We start from the raw sequence: 15,595 nt of genomic DNA on the forward strand, positions 1-15,595 counted from the left end.
CCAGCGCTCTCCACTAGGGTGCAGTCAAGCTGTCGTCACGTTGAACCCGTGCTCCGGAAGCTAAAGGTCGCCATGCTCTACGGGACCACGTGGCCAGAGGCAGGCGGAGAAATGTTGCCCAGGTCTTCTTTGCAAAAGAGCGGAGTTCAGGGGATCGACAGTTTTATGTATATGTGGTTTCTGTCCAAGCCCTTTTCTTATGATTTTGGGGCGGCTCCCTGTCACTGCTGTTTTCTTCCCTCCCAGGCCCACTTCCTCAACAGGCCATGAACACTTCTCATCAGCAGCACTGCCTGCCAGAGTCTGAGGAGTCCGGGAGGCATTCTGGAGCTTTAAATTCCGGAACTCGCGGCGCCTTCCGGGAGCCGTAGACCCAGGCCCCGCCCTTCGGCTCGCGCTCTCTGCACTGCGCATGTCCGGTTTGTCTTCCCCTCCCCCAGTCAGCAACGGGCCGAGAGGCGGCAGCGGCAGCGGCGGCGGCGGCGGCTGCGAAGGGGGCGGAGAGGGAGGAGCGCGGCGGGACCAGGCCTGTACCGCGCGTACTTCGGGCTGTGGGATTTTCTTCACGTCGGCGGTAGTAACAGCTGCCGCTGCAGCCACAGCTGCAGGTTTGTGCGAGGTGGGTCTGGACTCGGGGCCGTAACCCATGGGACACCGGAGGCAACTGCGGGGCCTAATGAGGGCCAGGGAACCGCGGGCTCTCTTAACAAAGAGTCAGTGGAACCTCCGGGAATCTGAGGCCCAGGAGGCCGGGGAGGGGTGGGAGTGCGGGGCTGAAGCCTCGAGGGGTCCTTCGAGCCTCTTCGTCCTCCCACGGCTCGCGCTTCTCCCGCAACTCTTACGGAGGCCCAGTTGGCGGCTTTCCGGAGGCAGCGCTCGCCCGCCCGTCCGCCCTGCTAGGGAAGGTATTTGCAGGGTGCTGGGCTCCAGGAGAGGGATAGCTACGGGGAGGATTCTGACCCAGGTCGTCAGCAGCTGGCAGATGCTAGCCTCCAAATCAGGGATACCCTATAGGCAAAAGTTGCCAAATCGGAAGACGGTAAAAGACATGGTCGGTGATCTTTGTGCAGCCTTGAGTACATCAGTGATTAGCATCACTATCGTCACACAAACTTTTTTGCGGCCTACTTAAGAGCTTATCTGACGTGACTAAATAATTTATGTGGAGTTGCAAGCATACGGGCCAATAATAATATAAGGAAGAACTGTGGTACTATTCCAGAGTCTGGGGGAGTCATAGCCGCCTTATCACTTTCGTGAAGCATTATCCCCTTATCCCCTCATTCCTTTAGGCGGTCGTTTAGTTTTCTCTGGCTTCCCATGTATATTGATTTCTGTAAATGATGTTTTTATATCTATTCCCTCCTGTGCACACACCTCCGAGCTCCTTAAGGGCACAGATTCTGTCTTAATTCACTAACTTTCCAGAACCAAGCCCAGTTCTGGCACATAGAAGGTGAACAGTAAGTCTTTCGTACCAGAGTTGATTTTTGGGCTTTCAGCAGTGGGAAAAAAATGTCTTTTCTATTTTCCTTTACCTAGAAGGGGCATTTTATGGCCTAATCTGCACTTCATTAATTCCAGAAATATTTTTGTTGATACCTTCTGTGTGTCTGTTTCCTCCCACTGTTCTAGGTCTGTGATCCCTCCTCTCATGAAACTTAATTTCTAGCGGAGGGAAGAGAGACAAAACAATATGGAAATTATACTGTATGTTAGAAGATGATTGATGCCTTAGGTGAAAAAAAAATTAGGCTGGAAAGAACAATGGGGAGGTGTTGCATTTTGAAATAGAGTGGTCAGGGAAGTATTTACAAACACGATGATATTTAAACAGACTCGAAGGAGGTGAGGGAGTGAGCCTAGCTAGTTTTTGTGGAAATTAGGCAGAGGGAACAGCAAGTGTAAAGACCTTGAAGAGGACAATGCTGGCCTGTTAGAGGAACAGTTAGAAGACCAGTATGCTTGGAGCACTGTGAGCAAAGGAGGGAGTAGTAGGAGATAAGGTCAGGGAAGAATGGGAATGGGGGTGGGGTGGGGAGCACAGAACAATCAGGGCCTTTTAGATTGTTGTGAGGATTTCACTTTTCTTCTGCCTGATATACGACCTATCTGAAGGTTTGCAGTAGAGGAGCGGTAAGATTTGACTTACATTGTAATAATATGTGTAATTCATGGAAGAGTGCAGTTCTTTATGTTTCAGTTTTATCAAATTGATAGTCATATAATCAGCTTTTAATTTCTTTAAGCCAACAGAGAAAAGAGATTCTTCTAAAATAAGTGTAACCCAGCATTTACTTATTTTTGCCTTTAGAATAATGTGTTAAAATTCTTGGGTCTTAACAGATTCTTGTTAAAAGAACTAACAGGTTTATAATGTGAGATAGTCTCAGGGCAAGTTATTAGATATAGTAGATGGTGATCAACTAGAACTTTCCCCTTCAAAAACACAAGTGATAAAGTAATGTAATTTTATAATTACTTGTTCTTAGTTTTTTTAAAGTCATTTAGTCATTTAGTTTATATCTTAGTTTCCACCATTGCCCAAAACATAAGCTCTAGCCAAATTATCTTTCTTATGCTCCACACTTACTCTAATTTCCTAGCCTTTGCTATTTGCTTTGTGCCTAGAGTGTCTTCTTCCTTCACACTTCACTACTCAGCTTGCATCTTTCTGTGTCTAGCCTGAGTTCCTACCTCTCTTTTGAAGCCTGTTCCCACTTGTCAGCTCATGGTGATCTCTGACATCTTAAGTGTCATGTGGCACTGATATATAGAATTCCTGATTTGAAAGAAATCTGAGAAGTCTAGCTTGGTATTCTCCTTTTACCAATGGAGAAATTGATTTCTGGAGAAAAACTATTAGTGATACACATGACAGCTAATATATATTGTGCACTTACAACATGCCAAGCTTTGTTCTAAGTATATTTCTGGGTATGAATTCAATTTTTCACATCATCCCTGTGAAGTAGGTGATAGTCTCACCATCTTACAGATGAGGAAACTGAGGCCAAAGAAGATAAATAACTTCCACGAGTTTCCCATCAAGTTAATGGCAAAGCCAGAGCTTAAACGCAGTCAGGCTGGCTCCAGAATCTGCTGTTATGATTTTCTGCTAAACCACAGCATTTTAGTGCCTAAAACAGTATCAAGCAGGACTTTATGTTATCTTTAATTTTTCTCCTCAGCCAAATTGTAAATATCCTTGGGTCTCCGTGTATCAAATAAACATGAACAATGAGTGTATTCTCTGGAAAACAAAAAAGGAATAAATAAGCCTGCTTCTTCACTATAAAACTTGTAACATGGAGCCGGAGAGAGAAAACCAGAACACAGATAGTTACGAGTAAATGTTGGGTGTTTGAAGACTAGAAGGGGAGTCTGAGGAAGGAGATACCACTTCTCTGGGGGGGATCATATTTGTGCTTTAGTTCTAGGAGTTGATATTTGAGATGGGCTTTGAGGAATAGGACTTCGGTAGGTAGGTAGGTATAGTGAGAGATGTGGTGGGGAGGGAATACAGGTGGAGGGAAGAGCCTTCACCAAGTGCTTGTAAAGTAGTTTGTTGTCTCATTCCAGCCTAAGTAACTGTGGAAAGCTATTTAATCGAAGGGAATGACAGGATCAGAAATGTAAGGCAGGGAAGTTTGGGCCCAGTGTCTGGAGCACCCTGGAAGGAGGTTTTGCTGAGCATCTGAACGTTCACCTCCCTTGAGTGTGACTTTCTCTAGTTTCACAGTATTAACAAACACCTGCCAAAGGAGATGGAAATTTATTTTCTCTTTTCTCTATTTCTGACCCTCTATTACTTCACCATTTAATACTTTACCACATAGAGTTGCTTCTCTTGGATTATGGAGTATTTGCTGGTTGTAGATGCAGCCTCTAGATGTATATCACCACCACTTTTCTGATAAAAGACATTCTTAGAACAGTTAAGTTGTGAGGTTGGGGGTTACTTGTCAAATGTCAAGAATCTGTCCCCTCAAAAGAGGCCTTACCTGGTTCTCTTTGTAATAGCTTGCCTTTTGCCTTGGTTGGTTGTCTGGTTGGTTGTTTTAGGAAATTATTGCAATAGTGGAAGTGGGAAAGGAGAGGTGTGCCTCAGTACTGGGCACATAACAGAAAGTGGTTATCGGTGTTTATAGAATAAAACAAAGTTATTTCTAAGACTAAACTTAGGTGGTTCTCTTTAAAGCAGATCTCATAAATTGTGTTTATAATTCTATTATACAGATAATTCTTTTCAAATTAGATGTTTTATTTTTAAAAGCACTTTTTTAAAAAGAAAAAAGCTAAAATTTCACAAATATGTTTTGCATTTCAGAGTAGAAATTGAGGTCTAGACAGTGTTATTCTCTGCCATAAACTGAATAAAATAATCTGAAAATATATGTGCAAGTGGAATTCTAATTCTTTAGTTTTCATGGTTTTTTTTTTTATCTGTGGTAAAATACACATAAAAAAACTTAACCATTTTTAAGTGTACAGTTCAGGGACATTAAGTACATCCACACTGTTTTGCTACCATCACGACTATAGTGTCCACAGAACTCTTCATCATGTAAAACTGAAACTCTCCCCATTAAGCAATAACTCCCCACCCTCCACCCACCTAATCCCTGGCAAGTACCATTCTACTTTCTGTCTATGAGTTTGACTATTCTAAGGACCACATATAAGTGGAATCATACAGCATTTGTCCTTCTGTGACTGGCTTATTTCCTTAACATGATGTCCTCAAGATTCATCCATGTTACAGTATGCGTCAGAATTTATTCATCCATTGATGGACACTTGGGTTACTTACACACCTAAGTGGAATCATACAGCATTTGTCCTTCTGTGACTGGCTTATTTCCTTAACATGATGTCCTCAGGATTCATCCATGTTACAGCATGCATCAGAATTTATTCATCCATTGATGGACACTTGGGTTACTTACACATCTTTTGACTATTGTGAGTAATGGTACTATAAACATGAGTGTAAAGATGTCTGTCCCTGCTTTCAGTTCTTCTGGATATATAGCCGGAAGAGGAAATGCTGTATCATATGGTAGTTCTATGATTAATTTTTTTGAGGAATCACCATACTGTTTTCCATAGTAGCCGAATCATTTTCATTCCTCCCAGCAATATGCAAGGGTTCTGGTTTCTCCACATCCTTGCCAACACTTATTTTCTGTTGTGTTGGGTTTTTGTGGGAGTTTTTGTTGTAGTTTGTTTCTAGTAGTAGCTGTCCTAATGAGTGTGAGGTGATAATGGTTTTGATTTGCATTTCCCAAGTGATTAATGATGTTGAGCATCTTTTCATAAGATTTGCATTTCCCAAGTGATTAATGATGTTGAGCATCTTTTCATAAGCTTCATTTGTATATCTTTGGAGAAATGTCTATTCAAGTCCTTTGCCCATTTTTAAAATTGGATTGTTTTTGTTGCTGGTTGTTGTTTTTAATGAAACGTGTGAACTTTACCTGGGTATTGGGAGCCATGCGATTTCTGTATCCTCTGAAGCTGTTGTGTGTTTTCATCTTTCCTGTCATCAATTTTAGAAGTGTTTATGGAAGCAGAGGTGATATTTCAGAACTGTTTGATAGGAGTTTGCCAGCTTGTGGGAAGGATTTTCCAGGCATATTATTATAACTAGAGAGGAGGTTTAGAAGTTCATGTGTGTGTGTCCCATATGACCAAATAAAGGGAACTTTGAGGAGACCCACAAATAGCAGGACTACAATTAATTGTTTAATATTCTCACTGTTTTGTCTTTCTTATCAACTACTTAGTAGATGTCTCTTCTCCAAACAGTGTTTACTCAGAGGATGCAGATTAATTTTAATAGCCTTAAAAGTCCAAGCGAAAGAGGGTTCCTTTTTTCTTTTTTTTCCTTTTTTTAAACATCATAAAACCAAACAGAGATTAGATCTTCTGTCTTTGGTTCTTATATCAGCTACAGTCCCTCAAACCTCTGTGATTGTCAAGGATCTATAGCCATATACATGGACTAATGTAGGAAAAACTGTTCTCAAGAGAGTGTGGAATTAATGGTACACTGAGGATGATCTGGCTTAGATTTAATAGGAGATCTAGATAGCTAGATAGCAAGGTTTGATAATGGGGGATGATGGTTTTCCGAAAATGAATGTTGAAAAGCCTGAATGCATGATATTAATTCATTAAACAGAAAATTTTTGAATACTATACACACACTAGGCACTAAGGATACAGTGCTGGACAAAACAGGCGAAGTCCCTGCCCTTGTGGAGCTAACATTCTAGTCAGTGAGATAAATAGAAAGCACAATTGTTTGGCCTTACTAGAGGCAATTAATTAGGGAAAATGAACAGTGTGTCCTAGATCACACTAGTGAAAGGTTTGAGGACAGTTAAGTGTTCTCAGCCTTTGAGTTGACCCAGATCTCCAAGAGTTAAAGAAGAAAGTATTGCATATTGTGCATCTTATGTCTGTAAGCCATTAAACAACTCTCACCTGCCCAAGGTCACACAGCCTGCCTGTTTGTGGGAAAAGTCATATTTTTAAAACCAAGTGTTGAATTTGTTTCTTTTGTAATTTGAGCCCTTTGATTATTTAGTAGGATTAATTTATGTCATGCCCATCCTTTTCTCCTATCCTCAGTCTTGGGGGTGAGGGAAGAGTCTTTTACTCCTTGTTAAAGATTTTGGTCTTGTCAGGTCTCCACAGCACCTGGTTTCTATGATTTCTCCTTTCATTCTACATCTTTGATTTTTCTGTTTGTTGGCTTTTCCTCTTTGGCATAAAAATGTGCTTACCTTTTTCCTTAAACAAAATTTTTCTAGTTAACACCTCACACTCTCCTTCCTGTCATTGTTAAACAGCCTGGAAAGTAATCTGTATTCCTCTTGGCCTAGTCTTCATCCTCTACCACTTACTTACCAATCATTCCTTAACCCTACCCCTATTGCTCCAACAGAGGCGTTTTCTTTTCTCACCTGTCTTCTCTTTAGTTTTTTACCACTGGGCATTACTTTCTTCGTGTAAAACTTCTCAACCACCTGTGTCACTGTTCTCCACTATTCTCCTGTCTGTTCCTTCTCAAGTTTCCATATAATCTTCTCTTCCCAGCCCATTTCTAGATGTTGACGTGCACTACGATTGCTTTGCCCCTCTTGTCATTCTCTCTGTGCCCTGTCTCTGCTTGCTTATCTGCATAAGTAGCCTCAAATGCAAGTGTCTCATATCAAATCTATCGCTCCATCACACATCTCTCTCTCTAGTTACAGACCTTGTCACTTCTCCTTAGCTTTCCTGTAGATACTGAACTGATCTCATCTTCCTGCTTCTCCATGCCTGGCTTTATAGGTTTTCAACTCTGTTAATGGCACCACCATTCACCCAATCTGTAAAAGCCAGAAACCTCCAAAGTTATTCTAGACTCTTCCTTCCTCCTTAGCTTCTACATCCAGTTATTGGTCACTCACTACAGTTGATTCCTCCTCACAGATCTCTAAGTAAATAACTCAGATCCACCATCTCCACCTTTTCTCCTTCCTCATAACCACTTCCTTCATTGTTCAGGTACCTTGTCACTTTACATCTGTATTTTTATAACAACTTCCTAATCACCTTCCTTTTGTCCAGCTTGTCCTACTATCGCTCATTTAATCTTTCTAAAACACTCATCTGAAACATGTCCCCTTTTTGCTTAAAATTAATGGTTCCTGATAGCTGGCAGAATACGGTATATTCTTAGCATAGCATAGAAAACTGTTCATCTGAGCCCTCCTTGTCTTTCTGAACATGTGCCCTGTAACTTTCCTAAGTGTCCTACTGAACTGCACCTGCACTGAACTATTTCCAGTTTTCTGTGGTAGTATTTACGGTGCCTTCAATCTGAAATGCCCTCTTCTGACACTTCTTCCCAGATCTAATGCCTCTTCAGATTTCAAAACTTAACACCAGTGTCATCTCCAGAAAAACTGCCTTCTACCCCATTCATCATAGATTGGATACCCTTCTCCTGGGCCATCGATGAGTGCACTTTGTGCAGTATCTCTGTAAGAACATGTCATTTTTTTTTTAAAGCTGGCTAAAACTGTACTGTGAACTCCTTGAGAGTAGGACTGTATTTTTCATCTGTAAGTGCCCAGCACCCAGTATGCCGCCTGACCTTCCTCAGCAAGCTTTTAGTAAGCCATTGAAAGTTTTCCTGCTAGGAGATTTGTTCTTGTAATTCTTAAAATCTACCCATACGTAAAGGTTTCTTTTTCCCTCCATCCTTCCTTTGCCTACTTTCTGATTTCTGTGGCTTATTTATTAGCAGCTTCTTACATTATATGCACTAGGAAAAATGAGGTTTAAATTCAGAATCTATTGTTTTTGTTGCTTAGGAACAACTCTTGTAAAGCCAGGCTTACAGATTGGTTAAACAGTACTATCAGGTGGTAAAGTTTTCTGGCTTGTAAATATTCTTAATAAATCTCATCTCACTAGAATTACGCTGATCCCCCTAAAGGGATTCCTGAAGAAAGCAGGAAATGCTCTTAAGGTCAACTAAACTGTTACTTATTAAGTGCTTATTATAGCCATAAATAACTTCTATGGAAGGTCTAAAATGAGTAAGGACAGTCCCTGCCTGGAACTAAGGGTGGAGATTGACATAACATAAATCAAATTTAATACTTAGCAGACTGAACTGCTATATAATAGTAGTTGAAACAAAACCTACCAGGTGTACGTGGGGGAGGGGCATGGAACCAGGAAAGTAGAGCGTGGTCTACTTCAGCAGTGCCATTGTAAAAAGCAGTTTTTGGAACTCTTTTCCACATTGGATTCAGAGTCTATTATAAACATTTAAACTCTTCTTATTGATGGTAAACTTTAATACAAAGAAGAAAGTAAAAATAAAATAACTGCTATTAATGTTTTGATAAACAGCCCTCCAGCAATCTCTGTATAAGTAATACATGCTTTTACATTGAGTTACATTGTGAATCATACCACCCACCTTGTTCATGCCCTTCTCATGTTACTCAATGTATAATGGACACTTTTCCATAAATGTTAAGTAGTAATTAAAATTTTTAAATCATGGAATGCACATTCCCTTTGGCTCAGCAATTGCATTTTAAAAATTGATCCCAAGCAAGTAATCAAGAGTATGCACAAAGATACAGCTATATATGTTGCACAACATTATAAAACTAGTGGAGAAATAGATTTATTAACATTTAAAGATGTTCATGTTATTAGGTGAAGAAATCAGTAGCTAAATATGTACACTATGGTTTCAGTTTTTGTTTTTAAATTTGTGTGTGTGTACATATATGCATGGAAGAAATTGCAAAAGATATCAACTAAATTGCATATCAGAGAGGAAATTTCAGGTAGTTTTAAATTTTGTTCCTTTTTGCTTTCTGAGTTTTCTGCTTTTCTACAAAACTTAGGTTGTGTCATTAAAAAAGGTTTTTTGGAACCAAGACTAATAAAGTATAAAGTGTTACTTAAACTGATTTAATCGGTGTTCAGGAAATTTCTTTGTAATCCTTTACAATAGGCTAACTGAATACTTCAGGCAACATATCAGTGAATCATGGCTTCTTCCTGGGTAGTGTTCTAGTGGGCAGTTGCTCAATAAATGCATGGGTTATAGGTGCCATTTAGAGACAATCACCTAGGTACTACAAATAACTCATCTGTCATCTAAGTTTTGATTCTTTGATTCTTCATTTAGAAGTCATTACCAGACATCTGGCTAAAACTTTTTAGCTAGCTAAAACTACAGTGTGAACTTTAATTTGGGAATGGTTTTCTGATAGTACCTCAATCCCTGTTACTGCAAGCATTACATTATATTATAATAATTGTAGGTTGTTTTTGTCTTTTTTTTTTTTGGTAGAGTATAAATTCCTTGAGAATAAAGATTAAGAGATTAAGTCTTTTTATCTTGGTATCTTGAGTTGTTTAACACAAGCCTAGTGCATGTCAGATTCCCTCAAATATTTGTTATGTTGTGAATGTTTTGGGCAGCTTAATAAGATGTTAAACCAACAATCAAATCCTTTTGAAGTGTATGATATTAAATGATGCATTCCTGTTTGGAGTGAGATCTCAATAAAATAATAATTTCTTCAGTGTTTCAGAAAATGTGACCATTTCATTAGGGTAGAATATTGCATATCTGAAGTACAAACCTAAAGTTTTAATTGAGAGGCAAAAGTTTAAAATAAAATTGTAGGTAGATGTTGGAAGAGATGTAAAAATAAGGGCTGTTTACCTTATAAAATAAAATTTGTATTATGTCTCTTGTTCCTAACAGATCAATCATTGACACCATGAACTGGAATAAAGGTGGCCCTGGTACTAAGAGAGGATTTGGCTTTGGAGGTTTCGCTATTAGTGCTGGAAAGAAGGAGGAACCAAAACTCCCACAACAGTCCCACAGTGCCTTTGGGGCAACCAGCTCTTCTTCTGGATTTGGAAAGTCAGCTCCACCACAGCTCCCTTCTTTCTACAAAATTGGTTCTAAACGGGCCAACTTTGATGAAGAAAATGCGTAAGTGGTAATTCCTGGTAATTTAGCAAAGGTTGTGCTTTGAGATATTCATTACATCAACAGAAATTGAAGCAAAGAAACCATTTGTTTTTCCAGTATTAATACGACTTCTTAAATTGGTTATCTCACTGAATTGCATCATTCCTAATAAGTTAACTTGTCAAGTTTACTCATTCGTAAGGAATACAGTACTTGTGTGTCTCTTTACTTTTACTTGTTCCGAAAAGGATTTGAAGCCATTGAAACCTGAATATGGTTAAAGAGTTTTAAGTAATTCATGTGGGTTTTGATGGTCTTTACTGAACTTTTTTTATTTACACCATATAAATTGTCTTGGAAACATAGGAAGTTGTCTGCCTGTAGAGATATAGTTTGAACTCAAAACCTAAGTCTTTAAAACTTACTTTGTAACATCTTAATAGTGGTAGGAAAATCTCAGATTTTTGCCCACAGTTCTCAGGCGACATATTTATTTACCAGTTATCTTTTTTTTTTTTTACATTTTTATTGATTCATAATCATTTTACAGTGTTGTGTCAAATTCCAGTGTTCAGTACAATTTTTCAGTACCACTTATCTTTTTTAACTTGATTATCTAGCAAGGTGATTGTTATAAAAAGCTGGGGTTTGAAAGTTTGAGCTCTGATTCCTGTAGATTATATGTAGCTTCCCTCTTTGCCGAGTATGAAGAAATCTTGTATTGCTTTTATTTCCAACCTGGTTGTGACACTGCTTGAGATTTTTTTCTTTTAATTAAAAAAAACCCTCAAGAACAGAGTTTTAAAAGTACACAGCAGCATTTAAAAAAAACTAGTATGTTATTTAACAGTTAAATGCAGAAGTAGGTATTTAAGTTTCAGCAAAGTCAAGGATCATTATTCTAGAGAGCAGTTTATCAATTCAGGGATACTTTAAATGAGACTACTATATAAATGAACATGCGTGTGTGTGTGTGTGTGTGTAGCACATAACAGTGGTTAGAGCTTTTGAAATATTCCTATGAAAACTTGAAATGCTTCAAAATTTTAAGCTGCAGTTGTGATTTCCTTAAACTAATATTTGGTTGTGTTACTATTGCATTTAATTCCGAGGTAAAGTCTAAACAATATTTTTGTTTTATTAGTTTTTAAAGAGCTATATAGATACTCTTTTCTGGGCTGTTTGTTAGAGGGAAAGTAGTGCTTTCTCCAGACTTTGAAGATTTTTTTCTCAGTACTTAACTAATATGGTGAGGATTTTGGATTGAGTTTTTTGTTCTGGTTTTTTTTTCTTTTTTCTTTTCACTTTTTTTTTTTGAGGTATAGTTGATATGCAATATTATATAAGTTTCAGGTGTGCAACATAGTGATTCACAATTTTTAAAGGTTATACTTCATTTATAGTTATTATAAAATATTGGCTGTATTCCTAAACATTTATTTTTAATTCTAGAAGTTTTCTGTTGGTCCTCAGAAAATAGCCCAGCACTTCTGAAGAAAGTCTCTAGTCTTATGAATATGTCTCTAAAAATTTTTAAAGGATTGTAAAGAATAAACACACAAAAGTAATTTTTTCCATAACATATGCTAATATTTGCTATATCTATTTAACAGTGATGTACTAAATTTGTACTGAAAACTAATTCCTTTTGACAGAACTGGAAATGTGATTTTAACAGACACTATTGGAATGGAGAATCTGCTGTGACTTTTTTTTGCGATTAGAATTTTGCATGTATTTTGATACTTAATAGTTAGATCCTAAGCCAAAGGCTGAAGATCTCCAATTTGACCTTTATATTTTAAATCTCTTAATAGTAACATATACCATAATAAAAATTTTTGTTAAATGCAAGATTCACCTGACCCCAAATTAAACACTTTATCAATTATACATCTTAATTTTTAGATATTTTGAAGATGAGGAAGAAGATTCTAGCAATGTTGATTTACCTTACATTCCTGCTGAAAACTCACCTACTCGCCAGCAGTTTCATTCCAAGCCAGTAGATTCTGACAGCGATGATGATCCCTTAGAGGCATTCATGGCTGAAGTGGAGGCAAGTATCTCTGTTATGTTAAAATTCTCAGCAATTAGAAGTAGATCAAATTAACCTCGTGCTTTAGTCCTCATTCAGTATTTGGTTTTTGGCCCTTCTGGGGCAGAGTTGCTCTTGTATTTTGTAGTTTCTTAAATAGACTTCTACTTGCCTTCTAGCGTTTTCAGAGATGATTAGTGTCTAGGAATTTGAACGGTAGCCCTTGAACATATTAGCTCAAGATCTGCATGTGTGTGTTTTGTTTTAATAATTCTTGGTATATTCTAAAATGGAATGAATGTTATCTTATTCAATCTAGGATTTATTAAATACATATTTATGTAAAGTAATTAACCTTTAGGAACTTGCTAAAATTACAAATTCTTTTTTCTGCACTTTTAATGTTTATGTCTTACCATCAACATTCACGACCTCACTGTAGAAATTGAAACTTGTGACCACTTCCTTCTTAAAACTCTTCTCCATAGGCTCTTGTGATTTTGCATTTTGTCCTTTTCTCCCATCTCTGACTTCTCTATTTATTTACTTATTTACTTTTTATTAATGAAAGATTTCAAACACATTCAAGAGTAGAATAATAAGATGAGCCCAACATACCGTTCACCCTCCTTTATCAGTTAACAACTTTTGGCCAGTCTTGTGTTATCTAATACCTCCCACTCCTCTTTTAGATTAAAGGAAGTCTCTGACAAATCATTTCATCCATTAGTATCTCTGTGTCTCTATAACTCTTAAAAAAACAGTAACTACCACATCAGTAGACCCAAATAAATCCTAACGTAGCCATCTGACTGTTTTCTGTCATTCCTGTGATCCTTTTCCAGTTTCTCAAATATGATTCTCCTACAGTTCTCTGTTCTGACTTGCTATCTTCATTCTTTATACCTTACTTAGTGACCTCATCCACTTCTAAAATGTAACTTGTATGTGAATAATTAATATCTTCTGTCGCATAATCTCTCTTTGGTTTCATCTGCTTTTCTAGGCGCATATTGGCCATTTTTACATGGATGTGTGCCCTGGCACCTTAAACCCGATTTATCATCTTTTCCTTCTCAACCGGGTCTTTTTTTTTTTTTGGCCTCAATTCTCTTAATGGCAGCAATATTCACACTGTTACCTTGGCTTAACTTTTCCCTTTAATTTTCCATTCTTTTCTTCTTAGCAGATAATCTAGCATGTTTGTGATTTATTTAATCCTAAGAATAACAAAGAGAAATAGGCAGAGGAAAAAAATATATAAATATAACTTTAACTAATAAGAAAACTGAACCCTAAGGTAATTCAAATCCTTTCCCCAAATCACATTGTACTGTGTGGCAGAGCTGGGACTCAAATCTAATTTTTCCTGCTGAGTAGTCCCAAGGACTAGCTCTTTGCAGTACATCATGCTGTCTTTCCTCTCGTTGTTTGCCAAGTTCTGTCAGTCTTTACAATATCCTTTTGCATCTATTTCTTCTTGTTTTCACAGTAGTCATCCTACCTTATACCCTTATTAATTCTTGCCTGGTCTAAATTCTCTCCCTGCTTTGGGTTCTCCTCTCTCCCATTTATGTGGTGTACAGCTACAGAGTACTTAAACTAAAGTGTGTTTCTTATCGTGCTATAACTCTTGCTCAGAACCTGTCACTTCATTGCTTATGAAATAAAATTCTTCTAGATTCCTCAGTTGCTTGTTTCCTGAAGTCTTCAGCCAGAATTCGTCTCTCCTCTTAGGAAGTAAGGGAATAAAGAATCCAATATAAATGTGGTTTTGTTTTGGCCTAAACATTGCTTTTTAAAAATGTGAGCCAGTGTTTTTAAGATTGAGAGATTTTGTCTAAAAGTCCAGACTCTTGAAAAGTGGAAAATCTGGCAAGACTAGGCCTGCATTCTTTTGTGGCAAAAATAGGCTGTTGCTGAGCAAATGGCTGCCTGCTATAGACACGGCAGGCTTTTTCCAGTGCATGGGAGTCCCATCAGTCCCTATTGTTTACTTGATACTGAGGCCGTCATTTAGAACCATTTATCATCACCCTTGTGTTGTAATTTTCTTACAGTGGAGAAATATTTTTCTTGAGCTCAGGTCTCATCAAGTATCAGAAAATTAAAGACTCAGGACTATGTGATACAAGAAAAATTAGAGCATGCTTTAGAATATTCTTCCTTGCTAAAGTACAAGTAAAGCATGTCTGTCAAAAGAATACAACTTTTCTTACCCTGGCCTGACTTCGTTTATTGTCAAATTGGTACCCATTAAGTATTTTGAGTTTCTTGCCTTTGTTTTAGAACAACTCAAATTACTTGCCAAAGAATATACACCTAATAGGTAGCTGAGCCAGGATTCAACTCTAAAACCCATATTCTTTCTGCTTTATCATTCCGTATCTGAGTTCTTGTAGCATTGTGTATTTCTACCATAATACTTACCAAAACTACTAAGAACATACATGTGCTTTGCAGCATGGTAGCAATTTAGTAAATGTGTTGAATGATTCTCTCAAAAGTAAAGGCAATAAGTTAATGGTTTGTTGTGTTTGAGATATCTTACGCATATCCTTTTCTTTTCCCGTCTTCTTGAGCTATGGACATTTCCCAAAGGTTTCTCATTATTTCTTGAGATCCCTAGAGATGAGTTAGAATAAAAATCAGCTCTTAATTTTCTAGGTTTAAATTTAAACTTAATTTTTGTTAAGTGCAAGCTGGCGTAGCCCTTTTTGAGTAGGAATATCCAATAATTGCCCAGATTCTCTTGCTTGGAATTTTAAATAGTTGAAGCTTTTGAGGGGTTAAATTTTTCTGATATAGAATCATTCTTCTGGGCGTTTTTTGGTACAGTATCCAAAGGGGTTTTACTGGTTTTAGGACAGAGATTGGATATTGTCTGATCTTGGGGAGAGTGTTATTCCAAAATACTGTATTAATCCCTGATCAAGTGTAAACTTTTCTAGAAATTGTAAATTTTTCTAGTGTTTGAACTAGATGAAGATTGATTTTTTAGCTAGTGTTTCAACAAAGATTTATGTAGGCTTAAAAAATAT

At 37.7% G+C, this 15,595-nt stretch overlaps 1 protein-coding gene across 2 annotated transcripts in view; it reads left to right on the forward strand.

Annotated features, from left to right (window-relative positions):
* Nucleotides 1–108: 108 nt before the first annotated feature.
* DDX42 (DEAD-box helicase 42) overlaps nt 109–15,595 on the forward strand; it is a 35,138-nt gene continuing 19,651 nt past the window's right edge. The window contains exons 1-3 of one of the 2 annotated variants that reach the window (XM_072939405.1): nt 109–619; nt 10,301–10,537; nt 12,425–12,575. In XM_072939405.1, coding sequence (XP_072795506.1) covers nt 10,317–10,537; nt 12,425–12,575 — 372 coding nt within the window. In that variant the 5' untranslated portion in view covers nt 109–619; nt 10,301–10,316. The remainder of the gene's footprint in view (nt 620–10,300; nt 10,538–12,424; nt 12,576–15,595) is intronic. The other variant, XM_006199306.4, reaches the window with a different exon arrangement.

The sequence above is a fragment of the Vicugna pacos genome, chromosome 16, assembly GCF_048564905.1.
Source record: "Vicugna pacos chromosome 16, VicPac4, whole genome shotgun sequence".
Lineage (NCBI taxonomy): Eukaryota > Metazoa > Chordata > Mammalia > Artiodactyla > Camelidae > Vicugna > Vicugna pacos.